This window comes from Pseudorca crassidens, chromosome 4, assembly GCF_039906515.1.
Source record: "Pseudorca crassidens isolate mPseCra1 chromosome 4, mPseCra1.hap1, whole genome shotgun sequence".
Lineage (NCBI taxonomy): Eukaryota > Metazoa > Chordata > Mammalia > Artiodactyla > Delphinidae > Pseudorca > Pseudorca crassidens.
Window position 1 is genome coordinate 70,888,944 of NC_090299.1, and position 23,448 is coordinate 70,912,391.

Here is a 23,448-nt window from a genome sequence, read left to right on the forward strand (position 1 = left end):
ATTCTATGTAGCTCAACATTTTAGAAACCCACCTGTTCCCTATACTACTATGGTATTAAACACAGAAAATTCAACCATCTAGAAGGCAGGCCTATACCTTTGACATGTTAACTCTCAAAATTTTAATATGTTCCCTGACAGAGCTGCAAATGACATAAACAATGGTTCTTTAAACATTATACTAAAGATTCCTTTCCCTATGTCACCCTCCGTTACCTTATTTCACCAACTGCTTACGTTAGAACTTCTGGCTAAGCAGCATGATTTAGTAGAAGGAACCTGAACTTTTTTTTTTAATTGAAGTATAGTTGATTTACAATGTTGTGTTAGTTTCATGTGTGGAAGAAAGTGATTCAGTTATACATATACAGATTCTTTTCCATTACAGGTTATTACAAGATATTGAATATAGTTCCCTGTCCTATACAGTAGGATCTTGTTGCTTATCTATTGTATACATAGTAGTTTGTATCTGCTAATCCCAAACTCCTAATTTATCCCTCCCCCACCCCCTTTCCCCTTTGGTAACCATAAGCTTGTCTTCTATGTCTGTGAGTCTCTTTTTGTTTTATAAATAAGATCACGTGTATGATATTTTAGATTCCACATATAAGTCATATCATATGATATTTGTCTTTCTCTGTCTGATTTATTTCACTTAGTATGATAATCTCTAGGTCCATCATGTTGCTTCAAATGACATTATTTCATTCTTTTTTATAGCTGAGTAATATTCCATTGTATATATGTACCACATCTTCTTTATCCATTCATCTGTCAATGGACATTTAGGTTGCTTCCATGTCTTGGCTATTGTGAATAATGCTGCTATGAACATTGGGGTGCATGTATCTTTTCGAATTACAGTTTTCTCCAGATACATGCCCAGGAGTGGGATTGCTGCATCATATGGTAACTCTCTTTTTAGTTTTTCAAGAAACCTCCATGCCGTTTTCCATAGTGGCTTCACCAATTTACATTCCCACCAACAGTGTAGGAGGGTTCCCTTTTCTCCACACCCTCTCCAGCACTTATTGTTTGTGGACTTTTTAATGATGGCCATTATGAACAGTGTGAGGTAATATCTCATTGTAGTTTTGATCTGCATTTCCCTGATAATTAGTGATATTGAGCATCTTTTCATGTGCCTATGGGCCATCTGAATGTCTTCTCTGGAGAAATGTCTAGGTCTTCTGCCCATTTTTTGATTGGGTTGTTTGGTTTTTGTTACTGAATTGTATAAGCTGTTTGTATATTTTGGAAATTAAACCCTTGTTGGTCACATTGTTTCTAAATATTTTCTCCCAGTCCATAGGTTGTCTTTTCATTTTGTTTACAGTTTCTTTTGCTGTGCAAAAGCTTATAAGTTTGATAAGGTCTCATTTGTTTATTTTTGCTTTTATTTCTATTGCCTTGGGAGAACAACCTAAGAAAACATTTCTACGATTTATGTCAGAGAATGTTTTGCCTACAGGAACCTGAACTTTTGAGTCTGACTGACCTGGCTCTAAATCTTAGCTCTGCCATTTACTAGCTGTATAACTTCATGCAAGTTACTTAACTCCTCTGAGACTATTTCCTTACCTATAAAATGAGGATAATGATACCAACCTTAAAGGAGTATCATGAGGTGTAAATCAGAAAAATGCATGTAAAGTTTCTTAAAAACAGCAAACAGGAAAGCACAGTCAGTTGGTTTTGCCATACCTTTGTTCTGAACTGATACACATCTACACATTCAACAACTGTTAACTGAGCATCTGCTAAGTGCCAGATATGTTATCAGGTTCTGGGACACAAAATAAAGCATAAGGCACATCCAGTAAGGTGTCCACAGCCTAGGAGAAAGGACATATATGACAGAAGCTAATGATGTCATTAACCACATGATAAGTGCTACACCACAGATGGATACAAGCTTCGGCTCTGCCCAGAGGTAGGAGGTGGAAAGATAATCAGAGAAGATGATGTCTGAGCTGGGTAAAGGCTGAGTTAGTTGTCACCCAAGGAAGATAGTGGAGCAAAGGCTCAGCCTCATGAAATGCAAGGTGAGTTTGAAGAAAAACAAACAGTAAAAACAGCTTCTATTCATTTAAATATATTCTATTTCAGTAATCCTTCCTCTCCCCCATTCCCATCCAAATATGCACACATACTCTCAAAGGAGAGAATGCTATTTCCACTATCAAAAAGAAATCAAAATCCAAAATGATTCCTTTCCAGCCTTGTGTTTGTTTGTTCATTCATTTTTCAACCAAATAAGGTTGTTTAAAATCTACTGTATACCAAGCGCTGTGACAGAGATACAACAGTGCAAAGGAAAACACAGGCCCTGCCTTTTTGGAGCTTACACTCCAGTGGGCTTTCTCTCTAATGCCTTAAAGAGCCCTCCCCTGAAACATCCTTCTCAAATGCCACACAGAGGACACGGGTGTACCCAGGTTATTCATATTCAGGTTATTTGATTACAGAAAATGAGAGCTGGGCACTCCAATAATTAGAAATCACTAGGTCCAAACCTCTCTACTGATAATATAAATATCAGAGTCCAAAAAGGCTGAGTTGACAAATATTACCTCTCTCTCTTTGTTCATTAATACTGTTATCAGCATCTTAATTTTTAAAAACTAACAACTCACCATAGCAATTTTTTAAGAACTCAAGGCTAAAATTATGGGTTGCTTTTTTTCTCAATGTCATTCAGAAGGTAAGGTTTCACACACACAAACACACAATCACACAGTCCTTTAACTTTTAAAACTGCACCCCCGGGCTTCCCTGGAGGTGCAGCAGTTGAGAAGAATCCGCCTGCCAACACAGCGGATATGGGTTCGAGCCCTGGCCCGGGAAGATCCCACATGCTGCAGAGCAACTAAGCCCGTGCACCACAACTACTGAGCCTGCGCTCTAGAGCCTGCGAGTCACAACTACTGAGCCTGTGCGCCTAGAGCCCATGCTCCGCAACAAGAGAAGCCACCGCAATGAGAAGCCCGCACACCGCCATGAAGAGTAGCCCCTGCTGGCTGCAACTAGAGAAAGCCCGCACACAGCAACAAAGACCCAACATAGCCAAAAATAAGTAAATAAATTTATTTAAAAAAAAAAAAAACTGCACCCCCCACTCAGTATTTCATTTCATTAAATGAGTTCGTACACATAAAGCACTCAGAAGAGTACTTGGCACTTAAGAGCCATGTAAGTGTTTCCTCCTAGTGTTATCATTTTAACTTATTTTTTGTAGTGTTACTATTAATCACTAAGAAATTAAAATGTGCAATAGTCCTATAGCAAGTACCACTTTATAAATAAATAAATAAAAGCAAAGAGAATGTAACCGATATAACAACAACAACAATAATAATACCTTTGAGACTAGAAATCTAGTGTCCTTACTCCCAGACTTCTATAGTAAAAGTCTAGCTACATTAGATAGCTGACAAGCTACATTAAAATTTTTATTTTTATTGATTTATAATTTATACCTTGTGTACATCCAGTGAGAAATTGAGACACCTTACAATAAAAATACATGAACAACAGCAGCACTATTTATCATAGCTAAGACACGGAAACAACCTAAATGTCCATCAACAGATGAATGGATAAAGAAGATGTGGTACATATATACAATGGAACAGTACTCAGCCATTAGAAAAAGAATGAAATAATGCCATTTGCAGCAACATGTATGGACCTAGAGATTATCATAGTAAGTGAAGTAAGTCAGAAAAAGAAAGACAAATACCATATGATATCACTTATATGTGGAATCTAAAATATGACACAAATGAACTTATCTATGAAACAGACTCACAGACATAGAGAACAGACTTGTGGTTGTCAAGGCGGAGGGGAGTGGGGGAGATGGATTGGGAGTTTGGGATTAGCAGATGCAAACCATTACATATAGAATGGATAAACAACAAAGTTCTATTGTACAGCACAGGGAACTATATCCAATATCCTGTAATAAAACGTAATGGAAAAGAATATGAAAAAGAATATATATTTATATAACTGAATCACTCTGCTGTATAGCAGAAATTAACACAACATTGTAAATCAACTACACTTCAATAAATTTTTAAAAAATACATGAACAAAATTTAACCAAGGATGTGTGAGACTTATGCACTGAAAACCAAAAAATGTTGTTGAAAGAAATTAAAGAAGACCTAAATAAAGGGAAAGTCATCCATGTTCATGGATTGAAATTCCTAATATTGCTAAAATGACAAACTTTCCAAATGGCTCTACAGATTCAACGCAACTCTATCAAAATTCCAACTGCCTTTTTTTTTTCTTTTTTTGTACAAATGGACAAGCTGATCCTAAAACTCATACAGTAATGCTGAATAGCCAAGTTAACCTTGGGGAAAAAAAAAAAAGGTTGGAGGACTCACATTCCCAATTTCAAAACTTATTACAATATTACAGTAATCCAAACAGTGTAGTATTACATAAAGATAGATACACAGATCAAAGACATAGAATTGGGAGTCCAGAAAGAAACCCATATATCTATGGTCAACTGATTTTTGATGAGCATGCCAAGACCATTCCATGAGGAAAGAGCAGTCTTTTCAATAAATGGTGCTGGGACAACTGGATATGAATGAATTTAGACCCCTACTTCACATCACAAACAAAAATGATTTCTAAATGGATCAAAGACTTAATGTAAGAACTCAATCAAAAAACTCTCAGAAGGAAACATAGCTGTAAATTTTCATAATTTTAGATTAGATAATGGTTTCTTAAACATGACACCAAGAGCACAAGCAACAAAAGAAAAATAGATAAATTGGACTTCAACTTAAAAACTTCTGTATGTCTAAGGACACTACCAAGGAAGTGGAAAGACAGCGCACAGAATGGGAGAAAATATTTGCAAATGATATACTCAATAAGACTCTAGTATCCAGAATATATAAAGAACACTTACAACTGAACAACAACAAAATTTTAACAGGTAATGGACTTAAATAGGCATTTCTCCAAAGATGTACAAAAAGCTAATAAACATATGAAAAGATGCTCAGCATCACTAGTTATTAGAAAAATATAAATCAAAAGCACAATGAGGGGGCTTCCCTGGTGGCGCAGTGGTTGGGATTCTGCCTGCCTATGCAGGGGGCGCAGGTTCACGCCCCGGTCCAGGAGGATCCCACGTGCCGCGGAGCGGCTGGGCCCGTGGGCCATGGCTGCTGGGCCTGTGCGTCCGGAGCCTGTGCTCCGCAGCGGGAGAGGCCGCAACGGTGAGAGGCCCACGTACCGGAAAAAAAAAAAAAAAGCACAATGAGATCCTACTACATACACACTAGGCTATAATCAAAAAAAAAAGAAAATAAGGATTGACAAGAATATGGAAAGACTGGAACCCTCAAATACTACTAGTGTAAAGTGGTGCAGCCACTGTGAAAAATATTTCAGCAGTTCCTCAAAAGTTAAACACAGAGTTAAGCTATGACCCAGCATTTCCACTCTTAAGTATATACCCAAGAGAACTGAAAACATATATTCACACAAAAGCTTGTATACTAATGCTCATGGTGGTATTAGTCATAAGAGCCAAAAACTGGAAATGATCCAAATGCTCATACACTGATGAATGGTGATAGATGTATATAGATATTTATTTATTTATTCTCTCTCTCTCTCTATATATATATATCCATACAATGCAATGTTATTCCACCATAAAAAAGAATGAAGTACTGATACATCGTACAACATGACTGAACTTTGAAAACATTATACTAAGGAAAAGAAGCCAGGCACAAAAGGCCACATGCTGCATTGATTCCATTTATATGAAATGTCCAGAATAGGCAAATCAATAGAGAAAAAAAGTAGATTACTGTTTGGATGGGATGAAGGAAGAATGTGGGGGGCAGGGGAGAGAGTATAGGGTTCTTTTTTGAGTGATATAAATCTTCTGGAATTAGATAGTGGTGGTGGTTATACAACATTGTAAATATACTGACACTAAAACCCACAGTATTGTGCTCTTTAAAATGGTTCAAATGGTGGTTTTTATGTTACCTGAATTTATTCTCAATAAAAGAAATTTAAGCGAAAATACAGGCACAACATGTAAACAACATACAGATGAGAATTAAAAGTAAAAGGAGAAATTAGAAACCAAAAGGAAGGAATAAAACAGAGTGGAACCAAAGCTTATGTGGAGGTTGGTTCTCACATCAGCATGTACAGCAGAAACTGAATATAATCAAAATTAGCCTTGAACATTCCACAGAAGAAATGGCCATACTATCTCTGGATAAGTCCAACATAGCATCAGCAAAAATGTCCACTAGCACTGGAAGTTATATTAGTTAGCTTTTGATGAGAATGACCATCACCAAAAAACCCCACTCCATAACTACTAGCATAAAAACAATAAAAATGTATTATTGCTTCTGATTCTGTTGGGTGGGCAATTCGGGCCTGCATGTCTAGGACGGCCTCACTCACATTTCAAGCACTTGCAGGCTATCAGCCAGGACACCTCACTTCCCTTCCATGGGGTCTCTTCAACAGGAGAACCTGGATTTATACATGTAGTTCTCAAGGTTCCAAGAGCAGTAAGAGAGACCAAGCCCCAATACACAACACATTTCACGTCTCTGAATGATTTACCTTTGTTATTATCTCACTGGCCAAAGCAAGTCACATGGCCAAGCCCAGATTCAGAATTGGAGGTGATTCTTCAAGGTGGAGTGCGTACGGGGAAAGGAATTTTGGAGGACTTTTTGCAAACAATCTAACAATCTAGCAGAGAGAAAAACAGATTTTTGGTTATTTGATTTAGTATCAGATAAAGTATCAATAGTTGGTTTGGACTCAAGGGACAGTTTGTGTGAAAAACTTATCTTTAACCACTAAAATCACACTTGGCACTATGAGATGCTCATGGAAAAACCTTGGCAGACTAAGACAAGGGAGCGGGAGGTTCCTGCATCTCCCAGTGCACACACCCTCTGGGGCATATGTTCCCAGAGTAAAATGGTAAATAGAAGCACGGACACTCTTTAAATTGTTGTTTCTCTAAAAATAGAGCTACCATATGATTCAGCAATTCCACTCCCGGGCATATATCTGGAGAACTCGTAATTCGAAAAGACACATGCACCCCAATGCTCACTGCAGCACTACTTACAATAGCCAAGACACAGAAGCAACCTAAATGTCCATCGACAGAGGACTGGATAAAGAAGATATGGTACAGGGGCTTTCCTGGTGGCGCAGTAATTAAGAATCCATGTGCCAATGCAGGGGACACGGGTTTGAGCCCTGGTCTGGGAAGATCCCACATGACGCAGAGCAACTGAGCCCGTGCGCCGCAACTACTGAGCCTGCTCTCTAGAGCCTGTGAGCCACAACTTCTGAGCCCGTGTGTCACAACTACTGAAGCCCACGCGCCTAGGGCCCGTGCTCCGCAACAAGGGAAGCCACTGCAATGAGAAGACCATGCACCACAAGGAAGAGTAGCCCCCGCTCGCCACAACTAGAGAAAGCCCGCACACAGCAACAAAGACCCAATGCAGCCAAAAATAAATTAATTAATTAAATGAATAAATTTATTTAAAAAAACAGAAGACGTGGTACATATATACAATGGAATAGTACTCAGCCGTTAAAAAAAGAAAAATAATGCCATTTGCAGCAACATGGATGGACATAGAGATTATCATACTAAGTAAGTCAGAAAAAGAAAGACAAATACCATATGATATCACTTATATGCAGAATCTAAAATATGACACAAATGAACTTATCTATGAAACAGAAGCAGACTCACAGGCTTTGAAAACAAACTTATGGTTACCAGGGGCTTCCCTGGTGGCGCAGTGGATGAGAGTCCCCCTGCCGAGGCAGGGGACGCGGGTTTGTGCCCCGGTCCGGGAAGATCCCACATGCCGCGGAGCGGCTGGGCCCGTGAGCCATGGCCGCTGAGCCTGCGCGTCCGGAGCCTGTGCTCCGCAATGGGAGAGGCCACAACACTGAGAGGCCCGCATACCGCAAAAAACCCCACAAAACTTATAGTTACCAAGGGGAAAGGTGGGGGGATAGATAAATTAGGAGGTTGGGATTAACATATACACACTACTATATATAAAACATAATCAACAAGGACCTATAGCACAGGGAACTCTACTCAATATTCTGTAATAATCTATATGGGAAAAGAATATGAAAAGAATGGATACATGTATATGTATAACTGAATCACTCTGCTGTACACCTGAAACTAGCACAACATTGTAAATCAACTATACTCCAAAATAAAACAATAATTAAATTTTTAAAAAGTGGTCCAAGCTTTTAAAACAATGTTGTTTCTTTCTCTCTTTTCTTTGTTAACTCATAGAGTTTAATTCCCCTAAGTTGAACGCACAGATGCTACAATGCTACTACACACTGATAATCAGAGCATTAAATTTTGAGCTTCTCAAAATCCAGGGAACAAAGGATAACATAATGCTTCACAGAATAATAATTTTTTTATCATAAGATACACACCAGTTGACCAAAAGAAAAACTTTCCCTGTCATTAAATTCTAAGGACAAACTAGTTTATAGGATCATAAAGGACAATGAAAGATGTTACATGATACATCTTCAACAGAAATTTGGGCAGAAATTATAAAAACATTCCTCACCTGGCTATTTCTTATATTAACACTTGATAACAGCTTAGTAAATAAAGCCTGATAAAAGCATTTCTCTCTGGGCTGAGCTAGACAGGTTTTCTTGTTAATTCAAGAAACAAGAGTACAGTACAGAATTAGGTAAATAGGTATGATCCTTGGGCTACATCTGCTAAACACTATCTTCTATTTTTTTCCCCCAAATCAAAAGAGCTTTTATTGCAACTTTAAAATATCACAAACGACGGGCTTCCCTGGTGGCGCAGTGGCTGGGAGTCCGCCTGCCGATGCAGGGGACGCGGGTTCGTGCCCCGGTCCAGGAGGATCCCACGTGCCGCGGAGCAGCTGGGCCCGTGAGCCATGGCCGCTGAGCCTGCGCGTCTGGAGCCTGTGCTCTGCGGCAGGAGGGGCCACAGCAGTGAGAGGCCCACGTACCACAGGAAAAAAATATATATATATATCACAAACGAGTCCGAAGATCATTTGGCATCTCGCTGTTTCTATAGCCTGACCACTCAGATCTTATTCATCAGCCTGCTGAACTGTTCCTTTTTCAGAAACATAGATACCATCCAAAAATTTTCTGATATTCTTGTTTTTAACTGCTGTGGCTTGCTGAATCAAAGCAGCTGAATTTGACACAAGTTCAATGTCGTTTCCTTCAACAATCAACTCATCTTTCTGGGCTTGAGATACTGAGCAAGCAACGCCGTGCCTCATCCAAACCCTGCAGATGTATTTTTCACCCCAAAAATTTTGGATTTCAACAAGAGAACCATTCTCCTGAATAACAACATTGATGGGGAAGTGAGGAAGCACAGACCTCATCCAGTAACAGAAGCCCAGTGTAACACCGTTGATCATGTTCTGTACATGACTACTCGTCGTGCGAACAGTCGCCAGTTCCATTCTATTTCCCCACCATTTGTCAACCTGGAGCCTCTTCTTTTTCTTTCCAAGGAGACTGAGTTCTACACTAATGTGATTGAAGTCCCTCCACAGGGTGCCTCTAGGGCCCTTCACAAACTGTGCATCCCTTCAAAGTAATGACATTTCACGGAATGTCAACAGTCTGATGACTGAGAATGGTCTTCATTCTCGCAGTAGATGCGGCAAAGAGTGTTAAACACTATCTTAAGTTCATTTTCAACAAAAGTTGAATGAAATTCAGTTTAAGACTTACTCTCCAATACGTGACAGAAATGTGAATATTACATTAATGATAAAATAATCAATATATTTGTTGTAAAAATGTTTGAAGGCTAATAGGTACCACCTTTCTGACAGGCCAAGTATTTTCAGATATACCCTTCAGATATACCCTGAAAGACCTAATGTAACAAAAAACAGCAACAGGTCCAAAGATCTACAGCTTCACATTAGAAACATTTAAATTTTGAGATTCTGACTTCATCTGATTTACGTCTTGCTTCTTGACTTCATGATAGTTCTGCTAACTTTGAATTAACAGTCCTCAGACTGCTATATATAAGGATTACTAAGACCCTAGCAGATGTCCTTTTCAGTATTATTTCCACCAAATCAGAATGCTGTAAAAGGCAGAGTGGCGACAGATGTGGCTCTCAATTCACAATATGAATTGGATGAGTAGACACCAATAATTTAAACGAGTGAAATAGCAAAGCAGATTCAAAGCAAGTGGACAAAAAAATCTTCCAAGGCTGTAAAGGCACTCTAAGACAGGGTACTGCGTTTCTTCACACCGCCATCCTCATCCACCACACACAAAGCACAGACCCCAGGAAGGCTGATGAAAACAGTTGCTTCAATACCACCAAATGTACTCTTGAACTTAAACAAAATACATTTAAAATTACCATTTATTAAATCTAGTTGCTTTACATTATACTTTCAAATTGAAGTAACAGTGGCTTAAAAAGCATAAAGGGCAAAACTTCTACCTCTCAGCTGGAATTCCAGAACACGTGCCTGATCTAGGATCTACTGAATTGATCAAAACATCAGGTATATTGGTATAGGAACCCGGATGAGGAAGTGGCACGTTCATTCACATTCCCTTCTTAGCTCTGCCCAGGGCCTGCCAAACTTGCTACCCATGTCAAAATCTAAGAAACTGAATTTATCAGCTTTTCTATCATTATAAGAAAAACTGAACACCACCAACAGAAAGAGAGTGGTTCCAAAGAGGTCTCTCCTCTTTGGAAGCTGAATGAGCCCAATACAGAGGCATTCAGTCTGCCCAGTGTCACAACAGAATTCATATTCTTCCCTACCCTGGAGATGGCTGAAACTGTTCCAGTGGTAAATATACCTCTTCATTCCAAAATGAGAAATAAAACACAGCGCCCAAGTACCCCTGAAGAAGGTAACACACTAAGTTTATTCTAATTTCTCAATCCCATCCTCTCTTGCCATTTCAAACATTTCTGGTCTACAGTTTCCCCCTCTTCGGTGCACCTGTTCCTTCTCTACTAGATCATCCCCTTTGGTACAGCAGCGTCACTTACGTTCCCAAACATAAATCTTTGCCATGACCCACATTCACCTCCAGCTACTATATCACTTCTGAGTCCCTTTACAGCAAAAGCTCTTGAAAGACAGGATTAGGGTTGCTGTTCCTGCTTCTCAATTCATGTGCTTTCCTCAAACTGCTCCAGTTGGGCTTCTGTCTCCATCATTCTACTAAGACTGCGTTTGTCAAAGTCACCAAGAACAGCCTTGTTGCCAGACCCAATGGTCGCTTCCCAGTTCTTGTCTCTCCCAACAGTGTTAAACACAGCTGACCATTCTCTCCTTGAAATGCTTAGATTCTCTTGGTTCTCTGGGACACCAGAGTTTCCTGGATTTTTCTCCAATCTTAGAGTCTGCACCTTCTCGGCCTCCTTTGCTGGCTTCTATTTTCCTGCTTTACTTCTAAACACTGGTGTGCACCAGGGCTCTATCCTGGGCTTGCTTTGCCTCTTCATTTATACCTTGCTTTGCCTCTTCATCTATACCTCCTCCTCAGTTAATTACTCCTCATCCCGTTGGATGGCTTGAAATACCATCTATAGGTTGATAACACTGAAAGCTACATCTTTAGCCCTGTCCCCAAGAACCTCAGATTTATATATTCAACTGCAAACCTGACATCTTTATTGGACTATCTAACAAGTATCTCAAACATAACATGGCTAAAACAGAGTGCTAGATAGTCCTCTAAAATTTGTTCTTTACCTAGTCTTTGCTATCTGAGTAAATGGCCTCACCATCTGCCCAGCTGCCCAGCCAAAAATCTAAGAGTTATCTTTGATTCATTCCTCTCTCTCATACCTCAATTCTAATCTATCAGCATGGTCTTCAGACTGTACCTCCAAAATATTCTAAACGTGAATATTCAAGTCTCTACTTCGCTTTTCTCCCATTAATGCAGTAGATTGGTTGCACTAATGGCCCTGATTTTTCACGCCTCTCTGCATCTTTTCACACCTCTCTGTATCCTTGCTCTTTGGCAATGCCCTCCTATACTAACTGTGGATGTACTCTTGCAACTTGCCTTGACCAATGGGACAGTAGCAAATTTGACACAAGCTAAGGATTAAAACGCTGCTTACTCATTTCTACTTCCTTTTTGCTTCTCTGTGATCACCATGAGACTATGACTGGGCCAGCCTGAGAATAAGCCCAGGCTAGTCTACTAGAGGGATGTAACGTAAACACACAGAGGAGAGCAAAGCTGTCCCAGCCATCTCAGCCGAGGCCATCCTAGATGGCTGACAGCCAGCTGGTCCTGCCAAACACATCAGGAAAACCAGGCAATATGGCAGAGCTACTACCTGACCGACAGCTGATCACAGACATGGGGAGGCTCAGTCAAGATCAGCTGAGCCCGGCCCAGAACGGCAGGACTACCCAACCATCCCACTGACTCGAGCAAAAATAAATCCTTATTCCTCTATGCCACTAAGTTTATGGGGATGTTTGTTGCATGGCATTACTGTGGCAATAACTGATACAGCCACCATCATCCCTTGTCAGGACTACTGTAGCATCCTCCTACTAGGTCTCACTATTTCCTTCCTTACCTTCTTATAATCCTTTCTCCATTCATCAGTCAACACAAACTTTTAAAAACATAAATCAGCTTATGTCCTCAGTCCTACTTAAACCCCCTAATGGCCTCCCTGCACTCAGACTGAACAACTCTTAACTTAGTACATCACCTACTTGTCCAACCTCATCTAGTACCACTCCCTCCCTGACCCACTATGCATCCACACCAGCCTTCTTCCTGTCCTTCACACACAGCAAACTCACAGCATGGGGAGGCCTTTGCAAATCATGTTCCCTCTACCTAGAAAATCACTCCACCTGTTCCCTCTTGCTCACTCTCTAACCAATAACTTCTTAAAACTCATATTTCAGCCTAAATGTCACTTTCGCAAAAAGGTCTTCCCTTGACCACACAATCTAAAATAGATAACCAGTCACTCTGGTTAAATTAAAATAGGGATTTTAATTTTCTGCATGATACTTATCACTATGTGACACTTTTATTGATTGTTTTTAATTGTGTGATCTCCCCACTGATTGTGAGTTCCACATGAGCAGGAACCTAGTCTGTGTATTCACCGCTGGATCCTCAGCTCCTAAAATAGTTCCTTCACATAGTAAGTACTCACTAAATACTTGAAGAATGCTACCTGACATGGAATAAATAAAAGATCCGATCCTTTCTGAGATCAGAGGGTTTTTTTTCATATTTATTTTATTTATTTTGTTGCGCCGGGTCTTGGTTGCAGCATGTGTGCTCCTTAGTTACGGCCGGTGGACTCCTTAGTTGCAGCCTGCAGGCTCCTTAGTTGTGGCATGGGAACTCTTAGTTGCGGCATGCATGTGGGATCTAGTTCCCTGACCAGGGATCAAACCCAGTCCCCCTGCATTGGGAGCGTGGAGTCTTAACCACTGCGCCACCAGGGAAGTCCCTGAGATCAGCTTTTTACAAAGAGAGAGCCAGGCAAGCTGAAATGGCAAGAGAAAAAAGACAGACTGATTCTGAGAGGAAATTTTAGAAGCAAAGAAAAAAATAAACTCACCTAATATAAAATGAAGTTAAGCGTGTGGACTCTAAAAACAGCCTAGAATGGAAGCCTGGCTCTGTTCCTTCCTAGCTGTGTAAACATGGATACACCACTCACCTCTCTGAGCTTGTCTCCTATTCTATAAAATGGGGTAATAATTACTACTTCACAGAGTTGTTGTAGAAATTAAATATATATAAAGTGCTTAGCACAGTACGTGAATCACAGTAATTACTCAACATTAGTGATGGCAATGATGGTGGTGCTGGTGGTGATATCTAAATCAGCCCTGCTATTACTGATGAAATTGGCATAATCCACAGTATCTCACTCAACCTGTTAGTCTACCTAATTTTTCTTCAGTTTTCAGGCATTCCAAATTGTCCCTTCCCACCAAGAATGGAATGAGCGTAGGACCCAGAATCCGAAGAGCTGGGTTCTGGCTCTGGTTCTGCCACTAACTAGCTGGGTGACCTTGGGCAAGTCACCAACTTCCCAGACCTGAAAGTCACCTTGTCATCAGCTCTGTCCATCCCCAAAGCAGAAGGTGCAGGAAACATTCTGAGAAGAAGTGGAGGTACTGGCGTGATGCAGAGACAGGGATGCAGAGAGACAGGCTGGCAGATAATCGGCTCTGCTCCACTGCAGACCACAAAAAAGAGTATCTAAACACCTTGCCTCAAAGCTTCCCAAGCTGTTCCAGAACCCTCGAAACCTGTTAGATTACACCAGACCAGAACCTCACAAGGGCAGGGACGTGGGCTGATTTTATTCTCTACTGCAGGACCAGTGGCCAAATTATACTATCATAGTCTGTGTTTACTTCATGCTTGCTGAATAAACAAATATATTTGGGAAAATCTGGGTTAAACAATGTCAAACTGGTTCCTTGTGCGCATTTCTCAAAACCTTTAATACGTGAATAGGCTCTGTGAATCATACAGAATGCAGTATTTCCCACCCTTATTTGATCATAGAACTCATTCTACTTCCCTTGAACCTGATTAACCTGATTAACATCTCCCAGAGTTGTAGTGTTCTACAGAACAGTTTGAGAAACATCTTTAGCTTATTTATTTATATTTTTTTTAGCCATGGCTTGCAGGATCTTAGTTCCCCAACCAGGGACTGAACCTGGGCCCTTGGCAGTGAAAGTGCAGAATCCTAACCACTGGACCACCAGGGAATTCCCAAGCTTACATAATTTAAGTCATTTTTACCATCATGAAATAAACATCTTACTCTTTATACATAAGGTAATTGAAAGGCCAACTACTTTGATTCACATCTAGTATGCAGCTGTTTTCCCCCAGCATCCTACACTTTCAAATCACCTGTCACCAGGCAGGGCCTCAATCTCTCCCATCTCCTAAGCAGCAGACGTTCTGCCTCGTTTCTCTGCCCTGCTCCCTGCACCCTCATAACCAGTCTGCTCTGCAAATCCTCCCACCTTTTCTTCCACTATCCCTTCTCTCTTCATCCTCAGTCTTATTATGGACTTCCTTCAACTGCTTTAATTACTCCTCTTCTCCTTTTTATAATCAACCCGACAGAGTTTCAGTCTTGTAACTTACAATATCATCCTATGCCTGAAAACTTCAAAGTACTCCTCCCTTTAATAATAAAGGCTGGGCCTTCCCTGGTGGCGCAGTGGTTGAGAGTCTGCCTGCCAATGCAGGGGACACGGGTTCGTGCCCCGGTCCGGGAAGATCCCACATGCCGCGGAGCGGCTAGGCCTTTGAGCCACAGCCGCTGAGCCTGCGCGTCCGGAGCCTGTGCTCCGCAACAGGAGAGGCCGCAACAGTGAGAGGCCCGCGTACCGAAAAAATAAATAAGTAAGTAAGTAAATAAGTAAATAAATAATAATAATAAAGGCTGGTGGGGACCTCCCTGGTTACGTGGTGGTTAAGAATCCGTCTGCCAATGCAGGGGACACAGGTTTGAGCCCTGGTCCGGGAAGATCCCACATGCCGTGGAGCAACTAAGCCTGTGCGCTACAACTACTGAGCCTGCGCTCTAGAGCCTGTGAGCCACGACTACTGAAGCCTTTATGCCACAACTACTGAGCCCACGCACCTAGAGCCCGTGCTCCGCAACAAGAGAAGCCACTGCAATGAGAAGCCCGCGCACCACAACGAAGAGTAACCCCCACTCGCTGCAACTAGAGAAAGCCCGCGTGCAGCAACAAAGACCCAGCACAGCCAAAAATAAAATAATTAATTTTTTAAAAAAATATAAATAAAAAATAATAAAGCCTGGTCCTTCGCTTGCATTCTCCACGCTGGATCCTCCTTAGGGTTATTCCTTAATCTTAAGTACATATAATCATGTCAAATCCCATCTGGGTTCCCTCTTCCCATCCTACCATTTATTTCTAAGAGCTCAAGCAACTAAATGTTTTCACATCCCCATGCCTTTGTCTGAGTTGTTCTCTCTGTCTAGAAGAGCACCTGTTGAAATCCTACTCATTTTCTAAGGTCCTGATCATAGGTAATCTCTTTTATGAAGTCTCCCTTATATCCCACTCTGGCCACAATTAGCTACTCCTTTTAACTACCTCAAGGCTACTGCACAACTTACCACAGACAAAGGAAGTTAGTTGTACATATGAATGCAGAGATGGCAGAGCTGGAAGAGAAGACCATGAACCAGGTGAGCCTATCAAGCAGAATGACCAAGAGGTTGGTGACAAAAGGAGAAACCAGAAGGGTATTTGCATGAATGGCTTGAACGCTAAAGGAGAAGGGGTTTTGGTAAGACCTGGAAGCAGCAAAGGGAAGCCACGAGAAGGCTACAGCAGAGAGAGCTGCAGAAACGGGAGTGTTTTCACTCTGTGAGGCGGCTGGGGTGTGGGAATGTTGATTCACAATGGAACAATGCCCTCAGAGGGCCACCGGAAAGATTTGGGAAGGAAGCCAGTAGAAGGATGGAAGCTCAGAATCACAGGGCAGTTGAGAGTACATAAGTAGACAGCTGATCAGAAAGGCTGGGAGCCAAGGAAACTGGGGATAAGAGGCAATGCCTTAGCCTAAACTGGCTGAGATCCCAGACAGTGTCAGGGGCCAGATGAGTTAAGAAGTCAACAGTCTTTGATCAACATTCAAAAGTACGTTGATGAGTAATTTTTCTCATGTCTGCAAAGAACAGATTTCCCTAGTGTTCCACTCATGGCACAATTCTTACCCCTGTGGGTTGGCTGTGCCAATGGGGGTAGCGGGTTGGGGGGAGTATCAGGGAGGGATTCGGTTGGGTGTGGTATCTCCCTTCACTAGGACAGGGCTCACAGACCAGAAAGGGAAGAAGCAAGCTGAACACGTAAAGAGTTTACAGGGATCAAAGATCTCCAGGCACGGGACAGACAACAGTAGGCACCAAGGCCCAAGATGTAGTGAGCTCATCCAAAGGGTAGACAGAGAATGGCAATGGGGAATGCAAGACAAAAATATCTTCTGAAAAGTCTGTCTATTAGGCAGGGTTTTCAATTGCAAATAACTAGATTTAGGCACACAACAGCAGCAAAAGGAATGTATTAGCTCACATAACCAAGAAGTCCTGGAAGCTTCAGAAACATCTGAATCCTGGGGTTCAAATGATGCTGTCTGTGCTCTCACCACCACTCAGTGCTACTTCTCACTGCATGCCAGCCTCATTCATTCTGTCCTACTTCATATAACTTCCTCCATGTAGTGGAAAGATAGCCACGAGGAGGTCTAGGCTATATCACTCCAGCAGCCAAAAACTCCCGGAGGAAAAGAATGACTCCTCTCCTAAACTGGAGCAGAAAAGAAGCTTGACTGAGTAAGCCTGGGTCATGTGCTCACCCCTGAACCAATCACTTGGTCAGATGGACAAGGCACTTCTCAGATTGGCCAAAGCTGAGTCACATGACCATCCCTGGCATTGGTGTCAACCCCACCCAAACCACATGGATTGCGGACAGAGATGTTCCCCAGAGGAAGGAAGTCTGGGCAAACAAATAATAAGTCTACTATAGACAGTGTGGTCACTTGTCAGTCAGGCACCAGATACCAAAAAAGAAGCCCAGTCTTGCTGCTTAAGCACAGAAGGGCTTTGAAGTCAGACAGAACTGGTTTTAAACTTTAGCTTTGACACTTACTAGCTGGGTGACCTCAGGTAAATTACTTAATTTCTCAGCGCCTCAGTTTCCTCCTTATAAAATAGAATAGTACCTACCTTCTAGAGCTGTTTGAAAAGATTAAATGATATAATGCACATAAACTGCTAAGCACAATGCTTGACATAAAGTGATCAGTAAATGGTAGCTATTATTAGTAATAATAACAATCATGACAATTATTATTTAGAACAAGGGTGAGCTTGAAGAGTGAGCTGTGACTGAAAGAGAGAGCCAAGTCAGCACTTGGATAAATCATCCCTGGGTCAAGATTCATTAAGGGCAACTCAGGATACAATACAGGGGCCCTGAATGAACTCTAAGATGACAATTAAAATCAATAAATGTGTTGAGCACCTACTACGTGCCAGGCACTGAGGATACAATTATGAATAAGACACATGGTTCCAAGGTAACCTACCATGAAAAATGACTATGGCTTCATGACGTTATTTTGCGGGGAGGAGAAGTTGGCTGAAGCTGCTTCCTTACTTTCAGCCATAGGCTGTGGGCACTGGAAAAGTGCTGAGCGTACATAAGAATGATGCCTGGGGCCAACTGCTGGAATGCTAGGAAGGTATAAAAGGACTACAGTCACAGCCTCCCCCCCTCAAAAAAAAATGCCTTTGCATGAACTAGGAAAAAGTGTCTCTTCCTTTAGAAAGTTTACTTCCATCTTCCAAAAAACTGTCACAGTAAACAAATCTAGATGTTCCATGTGAATGACATATCCCAGAGTTTTGCAGTGTATAACCTGCACAACTGTACATGGTAGGCAGGGAATATGACATGGGGGCTGAGAGGGGTCAAGGGATAGGGTGGGGACAGAGAATCTGGGAGTCCCCAGGCCTTTGGAGACAGAGAATAACTTTTGCTATGGAGCTGCTCCATTCAATATGGTAGCCACTCACCACAAATAGCTATTAAGCATTTGATATGTGGCTAGTACAACTGAGGACTAATTTTTTTAAATTTTATTTCATTTTAATTAATTTTAATTTAAAATTTAAAACTGAAGTGGTATAAATACGTTTCCATTAACTTTGTTTGGTCCGACTACATTTTACTTTATCCACTGCAGTGCATAAGATATTCTATTGAATTGCATTGTATTGCATTGTATTGTACTATATTGTATTGCGCATATCAAGCTCCTGAGTTGTTTCTGGTATCTCATTAATAATTTTTATATGATTACATGGTGAAATTATAATATTTTTTAAATATTGGGCTACAGGACTTCCCTGGTGGCGCAGTGGTTGAGAGTCCGCCTGCCAATGCAGGGGACATGGGTTCGTGCCCCGGTCCGGGAGGATCCCACGTGCCGCGGAGCGGCTGGGCCCATGAGCCATGGCCGCTGAGCCTGCATGTCCAGAGCCTGTGCTCCGCAACGGGAGAGGCCACAACAGTGAGAGGCCCGTGTACCGCAAAAAAAAAAAAAAAAAAAAAAAATATTGGGCTACACAAAAAATACTATTACGATTAATTTCACTTGTTGCATTTTGCTTTTTTTTAATGTGGCAACTAGAAACTTTTAAATTACATGTCTGGCTCACAGAATATTCCTATTCACCAGTGCTGCTCTAAAGACACCTTAGGATCTATAGTACTAAGAAGCATGGAATGATGCCCAGAAGAACTGGTTGGTTTTGGTTTTGTTTGAAGCAGACCTTTACGTTTTCTTCTAGGTTGTCCAACTATGTTGACCAGGAAGGAAAATAACAGAAGGAGAGGGGAAGAGGGTAGTTCAGTGTGGATAGCTCAGGAGAGCTATCAGAGTACACTCTGGAGTCGGACTGTATTGTTCTGAACTCTGGCTCCACCATCTAACCAAATTCCCCTGAATCTCCCTGGGCTTCAGGCTCCTCACCCGTAAAATGCTTAAAATAATCTTGCCCACTTTATAGGGTTGTTGGGAGGATTAAATGAGATAATCCAATGTAAAGAGTTTAGCATGGAGCCTAGCACATTTATGTGCTCAACTAACTATTGGGGGCCACTGGGGCATTATTTGGGAATAAAGAAGGTGCAAATGAATGGTCTCCCTGTACCATGGATCTCAGGTTGCCATGGTATAAGAGGGCACACCCTGTCCACATGTCTCCTCAGCATTTATCTTTCTAGACCAAAGAGTTGGACAGGAGTCTACTTTACTCAGTCCTCTATGCTTTGATTAATATGTTGGCTTTTTTCTAAGTGCATTATGTTTTTAAGGTACATTGATGAACTATCTCAGATGCTGAAGGATTATGAAAATGGGTAAGGTGGTATTTCTGAATTGTGTGTAACAACAGCTAAGATTTAACTAGCTTTTTTGTTCCAAATCCTACACTGAATCAATGTCTTCAGTTAAGAGGTTAAAGTAATATATGAATCTCTTTCTTGAGTAAAATCCAGAACGTCCATCTGCATGTACAGATGGATTCATTTTACCTAAATGCATTCTTTACCTCTTCCCTGCCATTTTGCATAAACTTGAGACCACCAATTTGGCTTTTTAATGTCCCAAAAGGTTCCTGTTGACTGTAAACTTGGAGTTTACACTGTGTACTCCCTCTTCTACATGTTTTATTTTTAAAATACTAATAAATAGTTTACTCACGTTTGTAACCTGAGAAATGTCCATCTATGCTTAACCTTTGTTCTGTCTTCCAGTCCCCTCCCTATTCCTGACTTCTTTTTTTTTTGCGGTACGCGGGCCTCTCGCTGTTGTGGCCTCTCCCGTTGCGGAGCACAGGGTCCAGACGCGCAGGCCCAGCGGCCATGGTTCACGGGCCTAGCCGCTCCGCGGCATGTGGGATCTTCCCGGACCGGGGCACGAACCCGTGTCCCCTGCATTGGCAGGCGGACTCTCAACCACTGCGCCACCAGGGAAGCCCCTATTCCTGACTCTCAAAAACATTTCTCCCAGCCTCCCACTGACTCAATTTATTTAATCGCCTTTGTGTGGAGTCTTTTCAAAAACACTTGGAAAATCACAGTTTATCCCTAGCTTCCATAATCATTTAAAGTTCTTCAAGAACTCTAGTGAATTTGTCAAACATGATTCCTCCTTACAAAGGAGTAACCTATCCCCCCAAAAGGTTTTATCTGTTTAAAAACTGTAAAATCCACTTTCCCAACACATACACTTGTGCAGAATTTATTTTAGATTCCACTTGTTCCACAAAGTCCAAGAAAAATTCCACAGACATTACATTAAATCTACCGTCTGATTCTCAACAAGCCGTTATCCTCTGTGAGGCTCACTTTTCTCATCTATAAAATGGGCATAATATAGATGCCCTTTGCTAAATAGAGCAAGCCATCTCATTACTCATGAATGTATATAAAACACTCTAGGAAAAGCTCAAAGTCCTTGACAAGCATTAGGCCATGAATCGTTCTGAAGTGGACTGTTAATTAGGTGTGTCATTATGCTTTGTTTAATAGATGGAAAACCTAAGGCATGGGAACACAATACCATTTAATAGCTAACTTAAAAATCCAGCCCAGGCTTTAAACATTAGTCAGAAAGATGTCAGGGGAAAAACCTGAATAGGAATTTCACTCTGCTCTAGTTCTTTATCAAGAACTACTACATTATTGCAAAATTCTCTCCAGTTACTGGTGGCCCTGCCCCTGCTACTTCCTCACGCAGTCCAGGAATGGGGAAATGGTGGGAGAGTTGGAATTCCCTACTGAACATATAATGCCTTCCCCCGCTTACAGAAAGGGTCATGAACCCTGGACCAGGTACTAAGGGCAAATATAGTTTCACAAATACCGTAACAATTTTTCCATGTTTTGTTACTGACCCCTGGAAACTTTTCCTATCACACATCCAACAAAATAAAATGAGGCTATAGACATTTATCAAAAGAACACAGCCTCTGCAAATGAACCTGTCAGGTTACTCGGGCTTTATTATCTGAACTACAATTGGTCAGATACATGGCATGGCCTCAGTAACTCCAAATAAACCTTATGTCTTCACATAAAGGAGATACTGTGGATCCAAAAGGTCAAAAAAGAGGTAATGGAAACTTTATATAACTTTATATAGCCAGTGAGTTTTTTCAAATTATTATTTTGTGTCCTTCTGACACTGATTAACAGAAACAAGAAATCCTTTAATCCCAGAGTGGTATTTTGAAAAATATTTCCCAAGGAAACAATCCCCAAAAGGGAAAAACATATAGCAACACTACTTACTTAAAAACAAAACCAAACAAACAAAAAAAATATGTCCAACAACTGGGGAGTGGTTCAAAATACCATTGTATATTAACATGAAAGACTGTCACCAAGCTATTAAAAATGGCTTGGTTATAAGAACTGGTTATAAGAAAATGTCTATTTGGAATATTGTTACCAAAGAACATTATGCCTGAGCTAATTATAACCTCAAAAAGTGTGTGTGTGTATATATGTGTGTGTGTATGTGTAATATGTGTATATATATATACATATACATATATATATATTTATATAAAGATTATAGAATTTGGAGTTACATAAACGGTTGCACACAATGCTCCTTAGGTTAATTATCTTCTAGAAAGGTGCCAAAGATTTGTAGAAAGTCAAATGATGATAAAGATGATGGAAAGGGGGTTCACGAAGAGTCTCTCTGGAATAGTTCTGGGGTCATTTTTAATCTCTTTTTTATAAGCTTCAATATTGTTTCAATTTTTTAACAATGAATAAATTTCTATAAAATGACTTTTTTTTTTTTTTTAATGATGGCAGGGAGAGTCCAAAGAGCACACTGAGAGCTGGGGAATCGCAGTGGCAGGCAGAGTTCTATCCTTTGTCTGGGGGAGGAAAGGGGGTTGCATCACCACCTCTGAGCCCCAAAAACCTTCAGCTATGATTCCAGAACCTATGAACAAGAATTCTTTAATGCAGTGCTTCTATAACTGGTTTAAATATGTGACAAATAAGTTGACAATACTTAAAAAAGAAAAAAAGTAAAAAGCATTCATAAATTTACATATATAACAGCATTCATAACTCAGTTAACTTGTATTTCTGTTTCTCTACATGGTTAAAGGATCAAGCATTTTTAGCACTCAAAGCAGGAAAATAAAAAAGAAAGCCAACTGCCTTCTGTGAAACAAAAATAACCCCAATGGTAAAAACTAACTTTACTGCATGCTTAAATTATATTTGCAGAAAAATAAACTTTGAAATCACTACTTTGCAGGGAAAAAAACCCACGATTTATTTTTGGGGGTAGTCATGTGGAGCTCTCACAAGTTGTGGTTGAAACCTAATACTGGGAGATACATGAGGACATCAGAGTTTCTAAGGAAATACCTGACAGAAAGACACTGCTGGAACTCTTTTCAGGATAAAGAGAAGACATGAAAAGTTTTCCCTGTTAAATCAGGCTAGAACTTCAAAAAAATTAAAGGCACAGGGAGTAGGATATTTGAGGAGGAGTTCTACTTTATAAGCATTTCATGTAGTATATGACAATTTAAAGTCTTTCATTTTTATACTCTATAGCTAAGCATTTCCAAAGCTCTCAACCTTAAAAAATAAATGGCATGTAGTTACGAAAGGAAAAATATATCTAATATTGATGAAATCCAAAGACATCTTCCTCTTTTAGAAACGTAACACTTAGCAG

General features: G+C 40.7%; 1 protein-coding gene and 1 pseudogene across 5 annotated transcripts in view; both read right to left on the minus strand.

Annotated features, from left to right (window-relative positions):
* TEC (tec protein tyrosine kinase) overlaps nt 1–23,448 on the minus strand; it is a 141,714-nt gene that overhangs the window by 110,507 nt on the left and 7,759 nt on the right. For 3 of the 5 annotated variants that reach the window (XM_067735899.1, XM_067735895.1, XM_067735897.1), the window contains exon 1: nt 17,235–17,489. The exons of the other annotated variants lie outside the window; for them this stretch is intronic. In XM_067735899.1, coding sequence (XP_067592000.1) covers nt 17,235–17,267 — 33 coding nt within the window. In that variant the 5' untranslated portion in view covers nt 17,268–17,489. Of the gene's footprint in view, nt 1–17,234; nt 17,490–23,448 lie in introns of those variants that run through there. 5 annotated transcript variants of the gene reach the window in all.
* On the minus strand, nt 8,076–15,292 carry LOC137223691 (large ribosomal subunit protein uL6 pseudogene; annotated as a pseudogene).